Source organism: Mesoplodon bidens (genome assembly GCF_964165515.1).
Source record: "Mesoplodon bidens genome assembly, chromosome: 5".
In the NCBI taxonomy this organism is placed as follows: domain Eukaryota; kingdom Metazoa; phylum Chordata; class Mammalia; order Artiodactyla; family Ziphiidae; genus Mesoplodon; species Mesoplodon bidens.
The window spans coordinates 13,113,519-13,136,045 of NC_138161.1; the positions used below are offsets into that span (position 1 = coordinate 13,113,519).

The 22,527-nt window shown below is 48.9% G+C and overlaps 1 protein-coding gene across 2 annotated transcripts in view; it reads right to left on the reverse strand.

Annotated features, from left to right (window-relative positions):
• EVA1C (eva-1 homolog C) overlaps positions 1-22,527 on the reverse strand; it is an 85,613-nt gene that overhangs the window by 2,515 nt on the left and 60,571 nt on the right. For both annotated transcript variants that reach the window (XM_081234754.1, XM_081234753.1), the window contains exons 5-7: positions 17,854-17,997; positions 9,276-9,356; positions 7,475-7,564 (exon numbers count right to left, since the gene is read on the reverse strand). In XM_081234754.1, the coding sequence (XP_081090880.1) occupies positions 7,475-7,564; positions 9,276-9,356; positions 17,854-17,997 (315 nt within the window). The remainder of the gene's footprint in view (positions 1-7,474; positions 7,565-9,275; positions 9,357-17,853; positions 17,998-22,527) is intronic.

The following is a 22,527-nucleotide window of genomic DNA, read 5'->3' on the forward strand; positions in this document are numbered from 1 at the left end:
TAGCCCTCACCTCCTGCAGTGCCTGGAAGGAGCGCTGCCGATGGGCGAATGGAGGCCCATCCACTTGTAACTTTTTCCAGCCATCCTGGTTCAGGACAGGGTCAGCTCCAGGCAGAAAGATCCCACGCTGGTCAAGCTTCTGGGAGACCATGATCACCCACAGCCCCGTTCTCTCTTTGCCCACGAGACCATCATTCCCAGCGGTGGTCTCGTGGGTGAATCAGGGACTCAGGGCAGGATCGAGGAGGATTTAAGGTCTGGCTCTGCCCCAGACAGGGGGGTAACTATGGGCTAGTGACTGTCCCCCCCCTTTCCCATCTCTACTTCTTTTTAAAGACTCCAGGTAGACAGAAGTAAACTCACCATAATCCTCAGGATATGACACATTCTCTTTATCGGTCAATGCGCGGCCTTCCTTTATGTTTATTTATTTAATTAATTACTTTAAATTCTGTAATCGGCACCCGCGCTGTGAATAAGCCCCCCACGTGGGAGTTAGAGCCTTGACAATAACCATGTCTAACCTGTGGGTTCCCCTCCCCCCAGCCTCCTCCCATCAAGGTAACTACCACCTGAATTCCATGCTCATTACTCCCCCACTTGCCTTTTTACATAGCTTATCGCATCTCTATGCATTCCTAAAAACTTTATGAAAAAGGTGTAACGTTACAGTGTTGGGGGTTTGGTTTTTTTTTTTGCGGTACACGGGCCTCTCACTGTTGTGGCCTCTGCCGTTGCGGAGCACAGGCTCCGGACGCGCAGGCTCAGCGGCCATGGCTCAGGGGCCCAGCCGCTCCGTGGCATGTGGGATCTTCCCGGACCGGGGCACGAACCCGTGTACCCTGCATCGGCAGGCGGACTCTCAACCACTGCACCACCAGGGAAGCCCTGGTGTTTGTTTTTAACTTAACAGTATATTGCTGCATGTTATTCCGCTATCTTGACTACACTGTGGTTTATTCACTCACTCTCCTGCTGAGGGGCCACTGGGGGGCTGCCAGGTTTCTGTATGTGGGCCTTGTAGCTGTGACCATTCCTGTAAATGTTCCTGGTGAATATCTGCAAGTGTCTGTCTCGGCTACTGACCTAGGAGGGCAGCTGGATGAGTTGTAAGGCATGTGAGTTGGGGAAATACCGCCAATGTGGTTTCCAAAGTGGCTGCAATGCATGAGGAATCCTGCAAATCCTCATCTTCTCCAGCACTGAGTATGGACAGGCTTCTAACATTTTTCCAATCATATGAGTATAAAATTGTATCTCATTATGGCTTGACTTATATTTCCCTGATCCCCAGTTATGTATACATCTCTTCAGACACTTACCTATCCCTCTTCTCCAAATGCTGTCTCAGGTTGTGTGCCCACTTTTTTTTTTTTTTTTTTTTTTTTTTGCGGTACGCAGGCCTCTCACTGCTCTGGCCTCTCCCATTGCGGAGTGCAGGCTCAGTGGCCATGGCCCATGGGCCCAGCTGCTCCGCGGCATGTGGGATCCTCCCAGACCAGGGCACGAACCCATGTCCCCTGCATCGGCAGGCGGACCCTCAACCACCGCGCCACCAGGGAAGCCCTGTGTGCCCACTTTTTAAATGGGGTTGTGTGTGCTTTTCTTCTTACACATAAAATATATCTCTATCTATAGCTTCTATATATTCTTGATATTGATCATTAGACAGTATATACATTGTGAATATCTCTGGGTAAGTGGCTTGTATTTTCGTTTCACTAAGGTGTCTTCTGATCTAGTGAATTTATCTGGAAAACAGGAATGATAACACTTCTCTTCTCCATCCCCCCCACCCCCAGCTGGTCTCCTCTCTCCTCTCTTGCCCCTCTCATCCATCTTCCCCACTGTGGCCACTGTAATCTTTTTAAAAATGCCCATCAGGGCTTCCCTGGTGGCGCAGTGGTTGAGAGTCCGCCTGACAATGCAGGGGACAGGGGTTCGTGCCCCGGGCCGGGAGGATCCCACATGCCGCGGAGCAGCTGGGCCCGTGAGCCATGGCCACTGAGCCTGCGCGTCCGGAGCCTGTGCTCCGCAACGGGAGAGGCCACAACAGTGAGAGGCCCGCGTAGCGCGGAAAAAAAAAAAAAAATGCACATCAGATCACATCACTCCCCTACTTAAAACCTATAAACGGTCCCCCTCCTCTCGTAAGGTAAAAATCAAATCCAGACCACTGCTTACGAAGCTTGCTAGGACCTGGTCCATGGAACCACCCTCCCCAAGTTCAACTCCAAAGACTCATCCCTCTGCTTTCTGCTTTCCCACCCACTGGCCTCTCTCCATCCCTCACAGGGGCCAGATGGCTTTGCACCTTGGTGCTTTCGCACGTGCTGTTCATTCTGCCTGGAATGTTCTTTCTCCCCTCTTCATCCAGCCCTCCGTGACCCCACCCCGAGTCTGGACCAGGTGTCCCCTGTCATTAGGTCTCATAGCCTCCGGAATGTTACTAAGTTGCTGAGTGTGTTTTGTCCTCCCCCCCCACCCCCCTCCGCCCGCCATCGAATGCAAGCTCCGTGAGGACTCGGACTGAACTGCCTTGTTCTTCACCAAATCCCCAGTGCCTGGCCCAAAGCAGGGGTGACACAGCTATCTGCTGAGTGCTTGAAGGGAGGGGTCATGGGTCTACGGCACTAGGCTTGGTGCCCTGTGGGTCAGGGGCTCCATAATGTTAGTTGCCTTTCTTCCTCTCTCCCTCTGCTGCCGGGGAGGGAGGGTCTGGATTCTATTGCCAGGAGCGCTTCTCACTCATCAGACCTTAGGTGCCCCTTGGCTCAGGTGTACCTCCTGCCAAGGGATCACTCTTCAGGCCATGTTTACACCAAGTCTGGTAATATCCAATAATCAAAGACGGAGAATATGGCAACTCTTGGAAAGCCCGTTGGAAAAAAGGCTTCCTAGTCACCTGAACCAACTAGTCTGAAGTCACAGAATCACCAGATCTTAGTTAGATGGAGCCCTGGTGGTGAACTGGCTCAACTCTTCCTGTCACAGCCATTTAATTTGTCCATAGCCACTGCTTGGCTGGGACCCCAAGCTCGGGCCAGGGTTCTCTCCAAAGCCCCAGGCTTTAAACTAAGGGGATATCATCTGTTTTCTAAAATCAATTGGACCACTTTAGGCTTTTGTGACCCCTTTTCCTATTATACTGAATGTGTTCTGTTAAAATAAAGGCATTAGTCTCCCTGTCAGACAGAATCTTCACACTGTGCTATTGTTGGTCTTATTCTCATTTTAGCCTTAGTTCATCACAGGCTCAAGTGAATGGCTTTAATTTCATCAGCGGTAGCCAGCCCTCGGGAATCTCACCATGGTGGCCCGTGGCCTTTAAGGCCCCTTGACCCTTAGATCCCTGGTCTGGAGCCAACACAAGCTCCAGCTCAAACTTATTTGTGTCCAAATAAGACACCGAGAGGCTGGGGCGAGGGTTCCACCCCTTGGGGCCCTGCTACCGTCGGGTGAAAGCACAAAGAGTATTGGGCCTGGTCTGGCAGTGCTTAGGGACGTGATAATAACTTTCTGTCATGGAACCAAAGATTAGAGGCCGTGGGAACACTTCAGAATCCACAGCTATGTGACAAGGCGGCGCTGATTTCCCATCGTCCTCCCTGACAGGGGATCGTGTAACTTCAACTCTGGAACGTGTTATGATACTTCTATTTCAGTGGGGGTTTGCCTGATAGCCTGGAGTTTCTTTCGTGTGAAACAGTGATGCTCTCCCAACTCAGGAGAAGCACTGCTTTCTCATCCATGGCCCCAGTTACCCCATGCACCCCGCAAGTCCACAGTGAGCGCTTCCAGAGGCCGAAGACACACACAGGCCCAAGCCCAAGGCAGGGGCTGAAATATTGGGCCACTAGGGCACACAATAAAACACTAACTAGGTGGAATGGAGGACATCAAGTTCTGAGCCAGGCTGTCTAAATAAGTCTCCTTCAGAACAATCTGCAGAGGTACAATGGCTGAGCCAGCTAACTGCCTCCTGCAAACCTACCACACACACACACACACACACACACACACGCACCGCTTTCCATTTCCCTAATATCAAAAAGTCTCTATGATCATAGTTTCTTCAGACCCATGATCTAAATTCTAGAATGAATTCAAGGAGTAGGTCTATATTATTGAGAGGAGGGTAAATTCTAACCTCCTAAGAAAATGTCTCACAGATCATTTAAATGGCCCAAAGCAAAATCGTTCATCAGGGACCCTTGGATATCCTTGTGTCCGTTCCACCAGCCTCTGTGTCTCAACATCCCGGGACAGGCCCCTTGATTCTGGGTTCTAGTCTGCTGGTCCTCCATGTGAACTTGGCTGCACTAATGCAGCAAAACTACCTACAGCCTGACCCGGGGAAACGTCCTTCTGGATTTGCTCAATCTACTGTCTATTTAGCTGATTTTGCCAGAATCTTCCCAGCTCACTCTTGGTGGCTCCTGTTGGGGTCCCTCCTGGAGGAGGGTCTCCTCCCTTTGGTGGGTACCCAGGGACCCCAGTCCAGCCTTCAGATCATATCCCTGCAACAAGGAGAAGGATGCCACTAAGAGTTGGATGGGGCACCACTTTCTAACGACGATGAGGGTGACGCTCTCATTGTGTGATGCTCGTGTTGAAAAAGCTCAGCCTGACGTCCTGCCCTTCTCTGCAGCGTGCTGGCCTGCCCCGTGAGGAGGACGAGGTGGGCTGGGGACCTCTAGAGTGACCACCCAGAGAACGACATGCCCAGGAAATTCACCAGCAAGTGCAGATATCCCTGTTTCCCTAAGACTTTGTGAGCCTCTGTGATTTGACAAATGAACTTCTATAGCAACTTCATTTCGCTAACACCTGACACCACACATTCAGAGCCTCTTTCTCTTTGTCATGAAATTTCGGCTTGGTTGCGGTTTGTTGAGTTGAATGTGCCTAAACATCCCTCTATAAAACCAAATAACCACCCACCAAGTCCTTACATTCCTTTAAAATTGAATACCTACAAACAGCGAATACAGGGTGACGATTAGGCGAAGGATAGCTCATGACACCAGAGGAGGACTCTTCATATGGTCGTTTACTAACTACTTACTGTGCATCTACTCTGTGCCAGCTCTGTCCCAGGCAATAGGATATGACAATGACTAAGGTGACAAACATCTGTACTTGAAATAGTTAATGTCTAGTGGAGAGATGGGTGTTTAACAAATAAATTTCTCCAGCGACTTCTGGGAGTGATGAGTGCGTAAAAGGTTAGACAGGGATGGAGGCAATCTAATTTAGATCGCTCGAGGTCATGAGGTTTCCATCCTTCAAAATTCTAAAGGGCATACGTCTCTCTTAGAGAAGCTGGAGGGCAGGTTTTGTATCTGCTGAGTCTGAATCCTGCCCTGTCGCCAGCCACTTGGTATCCTCAAGCACCTGGCTCAACTCCTCTGAGCCTCGGCTTCCCTGTGTGCAGAATAGGGGATAAGAGTCCCTCTCTCAAGGTCACTACTGTGGACTGTATTGTGTCCCTCCCAGATTCATGTGTTGAATGAATGTGACTATACTTGGAGACAGAACCTATAAGCAGGTAATTACAGTTCAATGGGGTCATACGGGTGGGGCCCTGATCCAACAGGATTAGTGTCCTTATAAGGAGAGACACCAAGGGGGACCTAAAATATGACATAAATGAACGTATCTATGAAACAGCAACAGACTCATAGGCATAGAGAACAGACTTGTTGTTGCCAAGGGTGAGGGAGGGTGGGGAGGGATGGACTGGGAGTTTGGGATTAGCAGATGCAAACTATTATATATAGAACGGATGAACAAGGTCCTACTGTATAGCACAGGGAACTATATTCAGTAGCCTGTGATAAACCATAATGTAAAAGAATATGAAAAAGTATGTATATATATGTAGAACTAAATCACTTTGTTGTACAGCAGAAATTAACACAACATTGTAAATCAACTATAATTCAATTTAAAAAAAAAAGAGAGAGACACCTAGAGCTCTCTCTCTCTCTCTCTCTCTTTCCCTCCCTGCTGTGTGAAGACATAGGGGAAAGGCAGTTGTTTACAAGCCGTGAAGAGAGCCCTCACCAGAAACCAAGCCTGCCAGCTCCTTGATCATGGCCTTCCAGCCTGGAAGAAAATACAGTTCTGTTGTTTAAGCCACCGGGCCCATGGTATCTTGTTATGGTTGCCTGAGCTGACCAAGACAGTTGTTGAGAGGAACTGACAGGGTCCAGAATGGCCGCATCACATAAGCAGCCTCCTAGTTGTTCCTCTGAGTGAAGGATTTTCATGATGTCTTTCCTCCAAGGGGCTCTCCGGGGACTTTGAAAATATGTGATATTGTCAACAATAAAAATCCTTACATCTCTTAACTTTGACAATTGTCCGAAACAGCAAGAAACAGAAGTGGGAGGGTGGTTAGAAAAGAGAAGATTCTCAACAACCACACAACCACCACACAGGGAAGATACTGGTAAGAAGGTCCCAAGACTGTTCTATCTCCTGTGTTGAGATGTTTTCTTAAGCCTTTATTTTCTTCTGAGGAAGGCTTACTCCAAACAGCCCCAGCTCTGGCAGGCCTTGAGTAAGTAATGCCGTAATGCATTGTATTACCATGTATTTTACAAACGTCTTCTTTTGGGCTTCCCTGGTGGCGCAGTGGTTGAGAGTCCGCCTGCTGATGCAGGGGACGCAGGTTCGTGCCCCAGTCCGGGAGGATCCCACATGCCGCGGAGCGGCTGGGCCCGTGAGCCATGGCTGCTGGGCCTGCGCGTCCGGAGCCTGTGCTCCGCAAGGGGAGAGGCCACAACAGTGAGAGGCCCGCGTACCGCCGAAAAAAAAAAACGTCTTCTGAGGTTCTGGCTCTCTGAACAGAGTCAGGCAGGCATTGTCGAAACTTGCAGAGTTGACATTCCAAAATATGGTCTCTCCAGAGGTGAGCAGTGAGGCTGGTGAGGAAAGGTAGCATGCACCATGAGCAATTTGGGCTCTGCTAATTAAGGAGGGCTGAGTGTGACTGATCCTTAAGGGGAAGATTATCAAGGGAAACCTTGGAACCGTGAGAAGTAACGCTGGTGACTCAGAAAGGGGCTCTCCTTTCACAGAGCATGACCTGTTTTGTTCACTAAGTCATCTTTCAGCCCAATTTTCTTCCAGCCAAGGGTGGAATTCAATAATCCTATGCCCTTCCCAAATTTTAGAGCTGGAAAATGCATTCCTCAGGTTCCTACTTTGCAAAGTGGAAAATTCCCATGGAGCCCAACTGCTACATAGTGTGACTTTAGCCTTTGCTCCTTCCCTATGTGGTTCTCTTGTTGGTTGCCAGTGGCAACCATACCTAAGTTCAGGCCTCTGTGTTTCTGGATTGTAGAAGATTGCAGTTGCTGTGTCAAACTTAAAGTCCTTTTTCTTTAGCCATCCAGGTGTTGTAATTAAACAGAGCATTTGTGAGTAAGAATTCGGTAAATCCATTATTAATTCACTGACCTACCTCGAAGGTAAGCAAATGCTGCCAGGGAGTGGCTGACAATAATTCCATCTTTCCTCAGAACTCTTGGTTTCCTTGGGTCAAAGTTTATACCTGTTTCGTAAAAAATGCAAGACCGATTAATCACAACTGTTCACAGTATGCGTTTTTTTCCTAATCCAGGACTGCCATAATAAATAAAAAGTCATAGAGACCCAATAAGTGGGCCTCTGACAAAATTAGGGAAGACGAAGCCAGGAAGAGCATTTAGTAAGCAGTCTCTGAAATATTAAGTGATAAAAGGGATTCAGAAATTCTAAAATGTCTTGGTTCCAACTTCACTCATCTACTCTTGCAGAAGGGACACATTTATCTTCCCATTATTAAGGCAATGGCATTCACCGTGCCTCTGGGAGATTTCATAATATCCCACTTGACCACGGAGCTGCTGTCTGCTCTGCTGACCACAGATAAGAAGGTCTGGAATGATGGAGGGAGGTTGTGTTGGGCTACGTTTTTGGCAATGAAGCAAAATACAGGGCGGATCTGGCTTAGGATGCCTGGTTAAGTTGCTGTGATGGAGCTTAGGGAGCCCCTGATGGGGTAGCCTAACGGCCCTGGAGACCCCTAGGAAGGTCAGACACGGCTCTCAGGCCTCCACTCCAGGGGGACCAGGATATTCATGGGATCTGGGTGGGAGCCCTGTTAGAAAGATCAGAGGGGTTGGGAGAGGCTGGGAGAAGCAGAGCCTGGTGGAGAGCTGGAGGGCTGGAACTCGAAGAACATAAGACACGAACAATAGTTATCTCTAAGCTTTGAGACTAAGGGTGAGTTCTATTTCTTGGTGCTTTCCTGTGTGCTCCACAACAAGCACACTTTCGTTTTATTCTTAGGGGGAAAAACTTCATAAATGTAATCAAAGTAACACAAGACCAATTCTCAACCTGCAAAGTGCAATATCTTATATAGATTGTCTTGGGGGGCCTCTGTAATTTCTATCAAGAGCCCCAAGGGTCTGAACTCCATTCTAGATTTGATAAGAAAACCAAAACGTTCATCCCCTTATTTACAAAAGTCTGGTGAAAAACTCAGGAAGAAGGGTACATGTGGATGGAGGCACACAGGTCCAGCCTGGGTGTGGCCCACCCAGGTTCCCTATGGCAGAGGTCCCCATCCCCCGGGCCACAGACTGATACCAGTCTGTGGCCTGTTAGGAACTGGACCGCACAGCAGGTGGTGAGTGGAGGTGAGCAAGTGAAGCTTCATCTGTATTTACAGCCGCTCCCCATCGCTCGCATGACCGCCTGAGCTCCACCTCCTGTCAGCATTATGGTGAGCTGTATACTTACTGTATTATATATTACAATGTAATAATAATAGAAATAAAGTGCACAATAAACGCAATGCGCTTGAATCATCCCGAAACCATCCCCCCGCCCCCACAAGCCCCGGTCTGTGGAAAAATCGTCTTCCACGAAATTGGTCCCAGGTGCCAAAAAAGGTTGGGGACCGCTGCCTTATGTGATCCTCTTTCCAACAAGCTCATCAGATAATCCAGGAACCCCAGATTTATTTCTGAGCAGATTTTTCAAGGTGATTTTTCTTTTAGGAAATAAGAGAGGGAATGGAAGGGGGATTTATCCTACTTATAATTTAAAACACAAAACGTTGGCCACCATTTGCAACCATCTGCCACAGCAGTGCCATTCTCAGAGCTGGCAGCTCACACACCTTCCTTCCTAACCAGTGTGCACCCACCTGTGGTCACATGGGGCTGTTCACCTTTACTTAAAGAGAAATGCTGGTAGTAAGCCATAAACCTTACCATAGTCACCATCTTTCTGTTTCACAGAAGGTTTTAGATTAGCAATGGCTGGATCGATCGCTGTGAGTATATTCTTGGGAACTAAAAACCAAAAAGAAATATTTTAAATACTTTGTACACATAATACAACTTTAAAATGCAATGTAGATAAGACAAAAAAAAGATCAATTTTCAAATCAGTACATAAATCAGTCTGCTTGTCCAATACACTCGCATACATACACCAACGGTACCCATGTGATCATCAAATGTCCCAGAAAGGTTAAACTTTAGGCCTATCTTGCAGTATTTAAAAAAAAACCATGGAGAACAAATAAACAAGATATGGCATATCTATCCAATTGAATGATATTTAGCAATAACAAGGATTGAAGTACAATCATCTTTCAGTATCCTTGGGGGATTGGTTCCAGGACCCACCTTGGATACCAAAATCCACAGACACTCAAGTCCCTTATATACATAGCATATGATTTGCATGTAACCTATGCACATCCTCCCGTGTACTTTAAATCATCTCTAGATTCCTTACAATACCTAATACACTGTAAATGCTATGTAAATAGTTGTAAATACAATGTAAATGCTATGTAAATAGTTGTCAGTGTGCAGGAAATTCAAGTTGTGCTTTTTAGAACATTCTGGAATTTTTTTTTCCAAATATTTTCAGTCTGTGGTTGGTTGAATCCACAGATGGGCAGCCCACAGATACAGAGGACCGACTGCACTGACACCTGCTACAACACGGATGAGCCTCAAAAACATTAAGCTCAGTGAAAGAAGCCAGACACAGAAGACCACATATGGTATGATTCCATTCATATGAAATCCCCAGAAAAAGGTAAATTTATAGACAGAAAGTAAATTCGTGGTTGCCAAGGACGGGGGTGGGGTGGGGGTGGGGATGGAAACTGACCGCAAATGGGCGTGAGAGAACTTTGGGGATCTTGGAAATATTTTAAAATCGGAGTGTGGTGAAGGCTGCACAGCTCTGTAAATCTACCAGAAATCACTGGATCATTTTTACTTAAAACGGGTGAATTTTAAGCTATGTAAATCACACCTCAATAACGCTGTTCACTCTGAACATCAACTTCCCTGAGACCCAGTGAAACAAAATGAATGGGACCAACTCAAAACTCATCACTGACCTCTTCCAGCTGCGATTCCACTTTTTGTTCACTCTCTTTAACTCACTGCTTCCTTAATCACCCTGACAGAATTCGAAGTCTCTGTGCTAGAATGCAGCTCTCAGTATTATAAGAAAGGATGACAGAAAGATGAAGAGAGAGGGCAGTGAAACAGACTCCTTTGGAAGATGGTTAAAGATTCTTCCAAACTGACCTTAAGAATAAACCATCCGGATCTCAAAACCCTCCAGGCAAAGCAGACAAGATGGTAGCAGGAGCCGAGCAGGGGGGCAAAGCAAGAATTCTGAAGAGCCAGTGCACTGCAGCCAGCTGGGAGAAGGGAGAGGAAACCAAATGTTTTTGCTGCAGAAAATTATTTTTGTTTGTTCTTCGGCTCAGCTGATATCTGGGAGAAGTGGCAACAGGAAATAGAAGTGAAGCCAATACAAACCGGGCAAGTTCAACGGCACTGATTTTTTGGAAACGAGCTGGTAAGCCATCTTCAGCAGCAAGAAGACCTCATTTCCTTTCTCAAAGTGCTTAACAAAAGTCTTTTGGGGATGTCCCAGGATCAACAACCAGAGGATGTTCCTAAATTGTGAATTTTCCACGTGCAGGAGGCCCTGGCGCCTTTGTGACCATCAGCAGCAAGGGTCACTTTCCAGGGCGGCACAGTGATGGTGACAGAGGCGGTGTAAGCTGTCCACCCCTCCCCCCAGGAATGCCCCTTGGCCGACCAAGGGGCAGGCACACTGCCGATCCTGGGATGCCGGTGGCGCCCCAGACAGCTGGGCTGTGCTGCCCCAGATGCTTTCTGATGAACAACCTCTCCATCACTTCTGTGCCCTGATTCCTCTGCAGGAGTAAGTCCTTTCTGCAGGAGTGGTGTTTCTTTCCCACGTCTGCCTCTTGGCTTGTAGTTAAGATACAGCCGCAGGAGGGCTGGTCTCCCTACACGTCAGAGGCTTTCCAGCGCGAGAAGGAGGAATTGCTTGGAGAGGAATGAGCTTTGCAGAATGCAACATTAAATCGCCTGTGTATGCCGTAGGCTCACGTCAGGGAACTTGCTGATTTACTATCTGAAAATGGCTCTCATACTGGGAGAATCTTTTAGGATCTTTAAGGTAACAACAGGTGTCAACACACCTGTCAGATTCTCGTATCTCCGGTTTCAAACTGATTCTGAATGAGGACAGGGACTGGGGGTCACGTACTACCACCCCTAAACCCGTCCCTCTCCACTTGAGGTCCATTTGTGAAAATGCCAGCGAACCCCTTTTCATGGAGCTCCCACCACGTGCCGAAGCCTGTGCTCAGCGTTTAAACGGTGCCTCTTGTGCAGTCCTCTTAGTGACCCATGAAGAGGCGTGTCATTCCCATTCCCGCAGATGGGAAAACTGAGGCTCAGAGATGAACCATTCACCTAGCAAAGGGCGAAGCTTCAACTCCTGGTCTCACTCACATATGCCCTTACTCTTTTCTGTGATGCTGGGACGCTCAGCCTTTGGGAACCGGATAAAGGATTGTTTTAAAGGATTATAAAGATGGCAAAGCAATTCCCACTCAGATGGTCCCTCTCAAGCCTGCTACGTGAAACCAGAGATGATGATTCTAATGGGCTCCAGTGGTTCGCTGAATTTAGGCACGCCCCCTTCCTGAATTTTTTTTTCCTGAGTAAATCTGTGTCAAGCCTGGATCTGGGTAGACTTTAAGAAAGAAGCCTCCACAGGTTGAAATTAGAGCCCCAAATAATTCTTCACATCAGAGACAAAAAAGATCTCTGCTTTACTGTTCCTCCCTCTCAACAGGTACCAAGATTGCATGAGCACCTCTGAATCCTGTCATTCCCCCCATCCTGCCTGTCCCAAACCTGCAGCACCTATTCCTCCTGTCCCCAGTTCTAGCACCTTCTATTCCTCCTGTCCCCCAATCCTAGCACCTACAGAAGGGGGTACCCCAAATTCTGGTACCACCATCCCTCTTGTCCCCAGATCCTGGCATCCATTCCTTTTATACACAACCCTGGTACTGAAACAGAGCAGGACCCTATGGTCCTTGCCCCCCATGTCCTCTGCCTGCCTTTTGCCTGTGGAAAAACTTTAGCCAAAGAATAAGTTTAATCAGAGAAGTGAGAAAATGCAGAAAGAAAGGAAAACAGTCAAAGGAGACCAAATAATAATAGTTTAGTCATTAAGCATAGTCAAGGACTTTTAGTTCCTTCTCAAGGGCCATTAGTTCCTTCTCAAGGGCTATAGATGATATTCTGAGCCATATCCTGTGAGCTGTCTTATAGCTACTGAAACCCCTGCCAGGCGGGAGAAGTTAACTTCGTGATGACCAGACTGCAGCCATGACGTAAGGTGTCACAATTCCAAGAATTGGCCTCAAGGAAATGGGAACAAACCGACCCTGGAACTGAAGATTAACTGTACTTAAAACAATCAAGATGACGCTGGTCAGACCATCGATGACCAATTTCAAGATGACCGTCAGAGCTGACTGTGCTGTTTCTGCACGTAGCCCCCTCCCTCAGCCTATAAAAGCTCTTGCCCCCTGATTGTCAGTTGGGGGAGTCGGCCTATGGACAGGCAGCCACTCCCTCCTGCCCCGCGTAGGTTGCCGGCATCCAAAAGAAAGCACACTTCCCTTTCCACCAACCTGGCCTCTTTATTGGCTTTTAAGCAGCGAGCAGCTGGACCCCACTTTTGGTTACAGTACCACCATCCCTCCTGCCCCCCAAATCCTGGCACCCATCTCCTGGGAGGAGCTGCAGGCCCCCCGCTGAGGTCCACATGTTTCCTGTCCCTCTCAGGAACTGTCAGGGTGGGGATGCTGGCTGTGCCTCTGTCTTGGTGACCCTCAAGGACCAGTGGCTGTGGACCCAGGGAGAAGCCCTCCCCGTCGGGGTGAGGGGAGAGGAGGCCGTTCTCCAGGTCTGCCTCCTCCTAATGGGAGGAAAGTCTGAAACCTATCCTGTCCAAGAAATGTGGCTAATAATAAAAGCTGGATAAAAACTGAGAGCGAGGACCTCGTCTAGCCATGCATTAAAGAAGAGAGCTCCAGGGATGCATCTCCCAGCCCAGTCGCTCTCCATGGGGTTTGACATCGGCCAGATGCACCCCCTACAGTTCAAAAAGCAAAAGGCCCGCAGCCTGAATCATTCCCCTGAGGGTACACCAAGATGCTGAAATTCTCCACCCAGCCTACGAGCAACGAGGGAGGGAAAGGCAGGATTAAAGCAAGCTATAAAATAGGGAGAAGTGTTCCTATCAAAATGCAAATTACTTAGGTCCCCAGAGCACACCTCTCCAAGGGCTCCCTGCTGCCCTTAGGTACAAGCCAATCCTCAGTCGCCCATCCTCCAAGGTCCCTCTGTCCTGCTCCTGGGCTCGCTTCCCAGCCTTTGCCTGACCTTCACCTTGCTAACTCCGTACACACCTGGTCTCACTTGCCTCAGACGCCACTCCCCTGGGAAGCCCTCCTGGTCCCCCACGTCACCAGGGCCTGGAATCACCACATTCCATCCTATAGCTCATGAGGGCAGGGACCACATTGCTCCCAGCACTGATGCACCCTCTCCCCAACCCAAGGGGTGGGTTATTTCCTGGGTGGGCACAGCAAGATCGCTGGGCAGAATAGCAAAGCCCGGCTGGACACTGCAGTCAGAAGCCAGGTGGTGGAAGAGATGTCTATTGGGGTGGCTCTTCCATGAGCCTCTCAGGTAAGAGCGTCTTGACTTGAGTAGGGGGTTGGCTGGGCCCCTCTCTAGCAGCCCTGTTTATAATCATATCACGTGGTCTCTGGCCAAGGCAGATCAAAGGAGGGGGCTACTGGACCCCAGCCCAGCCAATTGAATAGCTCTCTGTTAGAAATTTGGAATTAAGTTGCCAGATTGCCAGTCTTCATATTGTTCGAACCTAAAAATCTAACAGAAGAATCACTCGGGCTGTGGGGATCGCTGTATGGCATCCAGCCCAGGGTCAGAGGGCTGTCTGCAGAGGGGGGAGAGAGAGAGAAAGAGAGAGAGAGAGAGGCGGTGAGGGACGGCTGCCATCCCCGTGAAGTCTCCAGCTTCGGCCCACCCTGAGGCCTTGCTTTCCTGCCCTGGCTTCTGGAGGTGGCCTTCTAGCCTCAGGGTACCTCCCCAACCTCAACCCCCTTTCGGCTTAAACCAGCTCAACTTGGTTTCTTCATTCATATCCAGACAGTCCCAAGTAAGACAGATTCGCTTAGAAATTAATTCCTGACATCCTCTGTTTTTGTATCAACTCCCACATCAGTAGAACTCATGTTTTTAAAATGTAAAACCTTTCATGCCCATTTGGTTATCTAAAAAATATGCAGACATTGCAAATCATGTTTTAATGATTCAGGTTTCACAGTGAAGGGCCATCTGTCAGGGGGAGAAATAATTTTGAAATGTCAACCACTTAAAAAAAAATGTCAACCACTCAGAAGGTGGTTAGAAGTTGCCTTAGAAGGTGTCTGCTTGGACAGTCTGCTTGGGCTGGCAACATTAAGTGGCCTCAGGCTGAGGGTCACCACCTCCCTTTGGGATAACTCCTGGGGAACCACGCTGACGACAGGGGGCCACTGTCCACGGTCCCACGTCTGAAACCAAGATGCAAAGCCCCCTCTCCGACCTCGGCTTCCCACCCTCAAGCGGACTCACTTGGATGCCTCCCTCTGCCATCCTGCGACCTCGTCCAGACCCTTCCCTGTTGCCCAGTGAGGCTGGGGCAGCCCTCTGCTTCGTGCCAGCCCTCAAGCAGCTGGCCCTGAGGGAGGCACCCACCACCGGGCAGACCAGAGTCCCTCAGAACGCTGACCGCTAACCCCCCGGGCTCTCAATACACCCAGCACCGTCACCACGGCCCTTTCCGAAGTCAGCCTGCCCTCTGGTCCCCACGGCCTTTACTTCCGACCTTCTCCCATCTCCTCAAACCCCTCTCCCCTCCCCCAAGTCCTCACAGCGGACCACCTCAGCTCGCACTTATCTCGAGAAGGTTGAGAAGACAGGGGCCATGCGGTTGGAACCCCAAGCCCTCCCTCCATCCGTTCCCAGAGCCTCTGCCCCGCCCCGTTGTGACAAGGGACAAATCTTTCCCGCCCTTGTCACCTTCTCTGGACCCCAATCTCGCCCAAATCGTCCAGGTCTCTCCAGCATCTCGGATGTCTTCCTACCTTCCCAAACCTCTCAAATCCACCCAGTTTTGACCACGTCCTCTAGTGCCATTCAGGTCCGAGTCATTGCCTGCTGCTGTCTGACTGGTCTCTGCTTCCATCCCGCTCTAGCCCACCCTCCACCCTACAGCCGGAGTGGTCCTCTAAGGGTCTAATCATCACCGAATGACTCCCTTACTTAAAACCCTCCAGGGGCACCTCCTCCCAGGACCCTGTGGGATCTGGTCCTGGCCCCTCCCGAGCTACCTCATCCACCTTCCTCCTCACCCACTGCCCTCCTCTCCCCCACTCAGCATCTGCCAGCTCACACCTGCCCACCCCTCAGAGGACAGGGGCCAATGCACCCCGGAGGAAAGTTCTCTTTGGAAAACTTCTCCGTTCCCCCACCTCCCACCAGCTAAAAGGGCCCCTGCACTGTTATCCCTCCGCATGGCATCCTGTCCTTTTCAGAAGCATCATTTATCACGGTGGGTAACGACACGTTTCTCTGGTTATTTGTTTAATGCCCATCTCTCTCCCCCAGCTGATAATTCCATGAGGACACGGACAACATCTTCTTTTCTTTTTTAACTAAAACACGCCCACAGTGTGCTGAACGAGTGAATGAGGGAGAGGAAGCTTGGACTGGAACACGTGACCCCCAGGTTCTGAAAGTCCACTTTCCCTTAGCAAAGAGGAGCCTCAGCCTGGAAACTGCTCTGGCCTCACCTGTGAAGGCGCACACGGAAATCCACCTTATTTGCAGGTTCACATCCTGCCCTTCCTTCAACGCTCAGCTGGAGAGGCCTGAAGTTACTAGAACTTCAGAGTGGTCTGTCTGGTATCTTGGGGAAGCTCAGCCAGCATGGGCTCCATGCTACCCAGGGCTGCTTTACATGGGAGCCAGCATATAGACTGCAGAGCAAATAAAACCATGCTTCCTGGCATGTGAGTGTGGGTGCTGTTATTTTGGGAATACAATCATGTAGTCACTGCACTGTGCCTATTACAGCTTTGATATTGCAGGGGACAACGGTTTGAGCTCAGGATAGAAAAGGCTGGGGATGTAACAAAATATTATTGGGCCATAAAAACGAATGAAGTACTGACACGTACCCCAAATAGATGAACCTTGAAAACATACACTAGGTAAAGAAGCCAGTCACAAAGAGCCACGTATTGTCTGGTTCCATGTATATGAAATGTCCAGAAGAGGCAAATCAGTAAAGACAGAAAGTGGTGGTTGCTTAGGGTGGGACTGGAGGGTGAGGGGTGGATCGGGAAGTGACTGCTGAAGGGTCCAGGGTTTCTCTGGGCGAGTGATGAGTATGTTCTTAAATTAATTATGGTGGGCGTCGCACAATTCTGTGACTCTACTAAGATCACTGATTTGTATGATTAATGGGTGAATTGTATAGTTTGTGATTTATAGCTCAATAAAGCTGTTACCAAAAAAAAAAAGAAAAAGAAAGGTTAGGGGTATCTGGCAGGGGGAAAGGGGTTTCCATGTATTGGGTTCTTCAGTTATGATGTTCTTTGCTTTCCCTTTGCTTCTATACTTATTTCAAAAAAAAAAAAAAAAAACACACCTCTAAAAACCAGTTCACACGTCAGGATTACAAACCAGAAATCCACGGCACCCTCTGAGGGTAATTAACACCTGATTTTTAAAGGCAGCTTTATAAAATTAGAATCGAATGAATGAGCAATTTCATTTTATTATTTGAAGACACTAAGAAAACAAAGTGATGCCGTCATTTAACATACTTAATGGCTGTGGGGTAAGCATTTGATCTGTTGGTTTAACCCCGGGGGTACATCGATAAAACGGCTGTCAGCAGCATAGAGAGTTAGTCATTTTACAGCCTAAAGGCTGGGATGGAAGATTAACTAGGAGTCGAACAATACTGACTGAACTTGTGTGACGTACCCATAAATTTCAGAGCCTCCTAAGAACCCAGATTAAAATCATTCTTCTCAGTGACATCTATTTTATCCCATTTGCTTGTTCTTTTCCTGCCCACCCTGCCTGCTGCCAATCTGATTGCTAAAAGCACTTTTAAAACAAATGAGGACCAGAGACAATTCGATCGCTTATCTGAGGCGAATGTCATAAACAGGGATAAGGGACAGGAGAAAAGGCTCCCGAATATCTGGGATGACGGCACAGTTTCAGGGTAGAGTGAACGCAATGGTTTGTTGCTGGAAAACCCCTTCTGTTCACAGGCTCACCGCCTCCCCAGGAGGCAGGGTCTCCAAGCAGCTTGTGGAGGGTGGATTCTTACCACATGCGTAGTTGACGGTGAGGTATTTCTTCACTCCTGGAAGACAGGGGCTTCCGAAATGGTGATTGTTGACGAGGATTTTGCATCTCTGCTTCCCATAACACCTCCTGGATAATACTTGCAAAGCCGAGTAAGACAAGCAATCTGAGAGGCAAAAAACATCAAGAACTTCATGTTAGTTGGATTCCATGTATGGCCACCATGTAGCTTCTGTTGTTTTCTGTAAATAAGTACACTGAGCTGGATTTCACATCTCATGAAGATTGTTTCTCTGATTATTTTCTGTCTCATCAAAGCACCCCGCATGGGCTAAGTACCAATACTACACAGGCAGGCCTGGAAGGGCTTACTTTAATCAGACTGCTCTAATGCTCTGCTGTCGCTGGTCGGAAATCCTTATGTATTTTTGAACAAGGGGCCCTGTATTTGCATCTTGCACTGGACACTGCCCCTGTCTCCCCAGTCAGGTAACGGGCCCTGCATACAGAAGAGGCAAAACATGCAGAACATTGAATAAAGATTTGTATTTCTTTTATGAGCGTTACCTCTCTGAAATATTTTGGTTATTGGTTAATTTTGAGAATCCTTCTCCCTGTGTGAACATAAGCTCCATGAGGTCAGGGACTATTTCTATTTTGTTCCTTATCTAATTCCCACAGCCTGGTCCACTGTGGAAATCCAATAATAACGAATGAATGAATGAACAAAAGGACAGGTGGATGAATAAACATAAGGACCTGGTTTTCAGCACCCTGGCACGATGCCATCACAATTAGTAAATATTAATTGAACACGTACGGAGGACAAGGCACTGGGCTAGGTACCGTCCGAAAAACAAGTCAGAAGAAGCCTGCCTTGCATTCGCAGGATGTCGGATGGGGCTGGAGAGACAAAACCCACATTAACCTGACGGCTAATAATGTGAAACACGGAGTGAGCGTCAGCAGTGATTGGTCCAGACAAGAAGTGATGGGATTGGAGGCAGGAGAGTTTGCTGGGGACCGGAGTGGTCAAGACAGGCTTTATGGAGGAGGGGCTTGGTCACGGGAGAAGCAGCATGAATTGGACAGAGGCAGGCAAAGAGGGAAAGGTTAGAAACAGCAAGGCAAGTGGGCCAGAAGCACTTCGTGGGAGTCTAGGGGCTCAGCGTGAGCTGGAATAGCGGGCGTGGGCAAGGAAGATGCAGTAGATGAGCCGGAAAAGCAAACTGGAGCAGGACCAAGCTACCTCTGAACGCTGAGCTAAAGATTTTGAACTTTATTCTGCAAGCAACAGGGAGCCAAAAACATGCCCTGATGCTACTTCCTTTGGGGACAGTGTATGGGAGGCCCTGGGAGAGAAAAGGGACCAAAGGCAGGGAGACTAGTTTGGAAGCCATTTTATAAACACACGTTGGGAGGAATTAAGGGCTTGAAGAGAAGGGAATGGAGAAGAAGAGAATTCTAGAGACCTTGCAAAGTTCAGCTCACGGTAACAGCTAACATTCTGCCAGGCTCTGCTCTCAGCACTTGTATGTGAACTGATACAGTGTTTCAACAACCCCATGAGATAGGTTGTTTATTATAATATCTTGTATTTTAGAGAGACTATATATAGCATAGGATATCTTATTATGTATCATAAGTTGCTTCTATAATCTATAATAGGTTAGTTAATATCTAATAGGTTGTTTATATTACATATATGTTTATATATATATATATATATAGAGAGAGAGAGAGAGAGAGTGAGAGAGAGAGAGAGAGTGTGGGTGTATATATATATATATATATAAAATATCAATTTTGTGAATGGGGACACAGATGTGTGAGAGGTTACGGAACCTCACACAGCTAAAGAATGAGGACAGCAGGGTCTGGACGTGAACGCCGGGGAAAGGCCCCCAAGTCTGCAGGTTTAACCTTTTAACCTCTGAGCTCCACTCTTCAGGTCTCCAGTGGAGGTGGGGTGAGGGCCCCCTTGAGGATGAGTCAGACCTTCAGCCTGGGGACAGAGGAAATGGCGGTGCCACTGCCGTGGTCAGGGGAGATCAGTAGCAGTAGGCAGTTTGGGGGACGAGATGGTAAATTCATTAAAATAAAACAAAACAAAATAAAAGACTATTCTGTCTTTCCGAGGGGAGGGACCATTCAAGGAAGTTTTCAGACCCTGAGATGCCCGTGGGATGTGCATGCCCGCAGAGCCGGAGGGCTGATGCTATGAAGCTGGTCTCAGGGAAAGCACAGGGGCCCAGCGGCAGGGACCCCCAGTCACAGGACTTTTCTTTTTTTGGCTACACCATGTAGCTTGCGGGATCTTAGTTCCCCGACCAGGGACTGAACCCCGGCCGTGGCAGTGAAAGCGTGGAGTCCTAACCACTGGAGCGCCAGGGAAGTCCCCTCACAGGACTTTTCTTGCACTGTCTGTTCATGTCTTACAGAGGACAAACTCCTCTACCCTGTAAAAACAAAACCCCTGCAGTCCAATCCCAGAACCTGTCTCCAGCCTTATCGCTTTCCTTCAGTCAGGATTCTGGAAAGGTCCTCCATGCCCCCCGCCTCCACTGTGTCCCCCTCCACCCATGTCCCAGCCATTCCTCAATGTGCCCCTGCCCTCCACACACCCTGACAAGGGTCCCTTCCCTCAGATCACAGGGACCTACTACTGTCCTAGCAGAGAGGTGTGGCCGGTCCTAATCCTCGTCCATCTCCGGAACTCTGGGTGCGTGACCACTCTTGCTGGAGGGTTCCTCCCTGACCTTGGCTGCCCGGTGCCCTTCTCCGCCATCTGTCTGACTGCTCCATCCCAGAGCCCCCCAGGCCTGCTCGCCCCACAGGAGGCCCTTCCTCAGCCTGCGCTCTCTTCTTGCACCTACACACGCCATCCAGGCCCACGTCCACCTGGACCATCGGACAACTGAGGACCCGACCGCTTCCAGCTTCCATAATGGATCGATCGCCTTCACTGTTCCCTCAGGAACCTCTCACTCCTCACGCGACATTCATCGTGGTCCCCTCCCCCACCAACACCCAAGCGACGCAATCTGAGCTTGCTTTTCCCCCACATCCTGCCCTCAGTCATGCTGCGATATCCTCTAGGCAGCCCGGCCAGAAGCCCGGGCTCCCTCCTCCAAGGTCTGATGCTCGGTCCTAGAATCATCCCTCGTTCCCAGCTGCAGCTTCAGCTTCAACCCTGTCACTTTTGCAGGAAATCTTTTTTTTTTTTTTTTTTGTGGTACGCGAGCCTCTCACTGCTGTGGCCTCTCCCATTGCGGAGCACAAGCTCCGGACACGCAGGCTCAGCGGCCATGACTCACGGGCCCAACCGCTCCACGGCATGTGGGATCTTCCCGGACCGGGGCAGGAACCCATGTCCCCTGCATCGGCAGGCGGACTCTCAACCACTGCACCACCGGGGAAGCCCTGCAGGAAATCTTTTACTTGGTCTCCCTCCCTCGTGGTCTTCCACTTCCTGTACTTCTCCTCTTTGCCCTCAGAAAGTTCTTTCCAATCCTATCACTCTCCTGCTTAAGATCTGGTCCCCACCCGCCCGCCCAAGAGATCAAGTCCAACTCCTTAGAAGCGCGTACAGACCCCAATGTGACTCACCTCCTCTCCCCTCGTTTCGCTTCCTTGGCTGCCATTCTCCCACCGCAGCCCGTATCCCCAGCCTGCAAAGCACCCTGCCTCTGCAGAAGGCCAGGCTGTCCTCCTCCCCGTCTCTGTACCTCTGCCTATGCTCTCTTGCCTGCTTGCAATACCCCTGTCCCCTCTGTCTGCTCAGCAGTCACTTCACCATGGCTCCCACCGCTCAGGCTGCACTTAGCAGTTTCCTTCTCTCTGCTTCTACTGCTCCTTGTATAGCTCTTATCACACAGCCCTACTTATTTGCTCCTTAGTCTGTCTCCAGACTAGATGGGCACCTTCCATGGGGCCTGATGCTCAAGGAATTACAGAACAACAGAACAAAGGTAAGGTTACAACCTCCATCCTTTCTGAAACTCCCCCTGGGCTCTGGAGACCTGCTTCAGATGTCCTCACCACCAGGTGCTCAGAGGAAGAACGTCTTGAAATAGATTACTCAGGAAGAGAAGGGAAGGGGTAAATCAGCAGAGGGGTACAGGGGTGCACGAAGGCCGGTGAAAATGGGGTGCAAGAAGGACTCAAACGGAACCAGAAGCAAGAGAAACCGTATACTGGGATGGCCAAAAAGTCCGTTCAGTTAGTGAGTACGTTGTTCAATAAAGTTCTTGGTGAAAATGAAAAATGTATCTCTTATTGCTACTTAAAACCGAATGAAATTTTTGGACGCAAATGAAATTTTTGGCCAACCCAATATATACATATATTCACACAAATGTACATATATGTATACACATACATATATATATACATATATATGTTTATATGGCCCATATATATATGCTTCGTATATTTTTATACGTGTACATATACAAAGATGAGATGTGAGCTTTCCCACCTTTCGCTAGCTGCTCGTCCCTGGGGTACCTCCTCAGAATCCGGGGGTCTCTGGAACACAGTTTGAGGGTCAGTGCTCTCAGAAGAGGAACTGCCATTTACTTATTTGAGAGCTGTTTGGGTCAGATGCTCTGCTACCCCATGTGACTCACGTGTTTAGCCCTTGTCTCCAGGTGTCGGCCTTTCAGGTTACCTGGGCCGTGGATTTGTCTCTTAC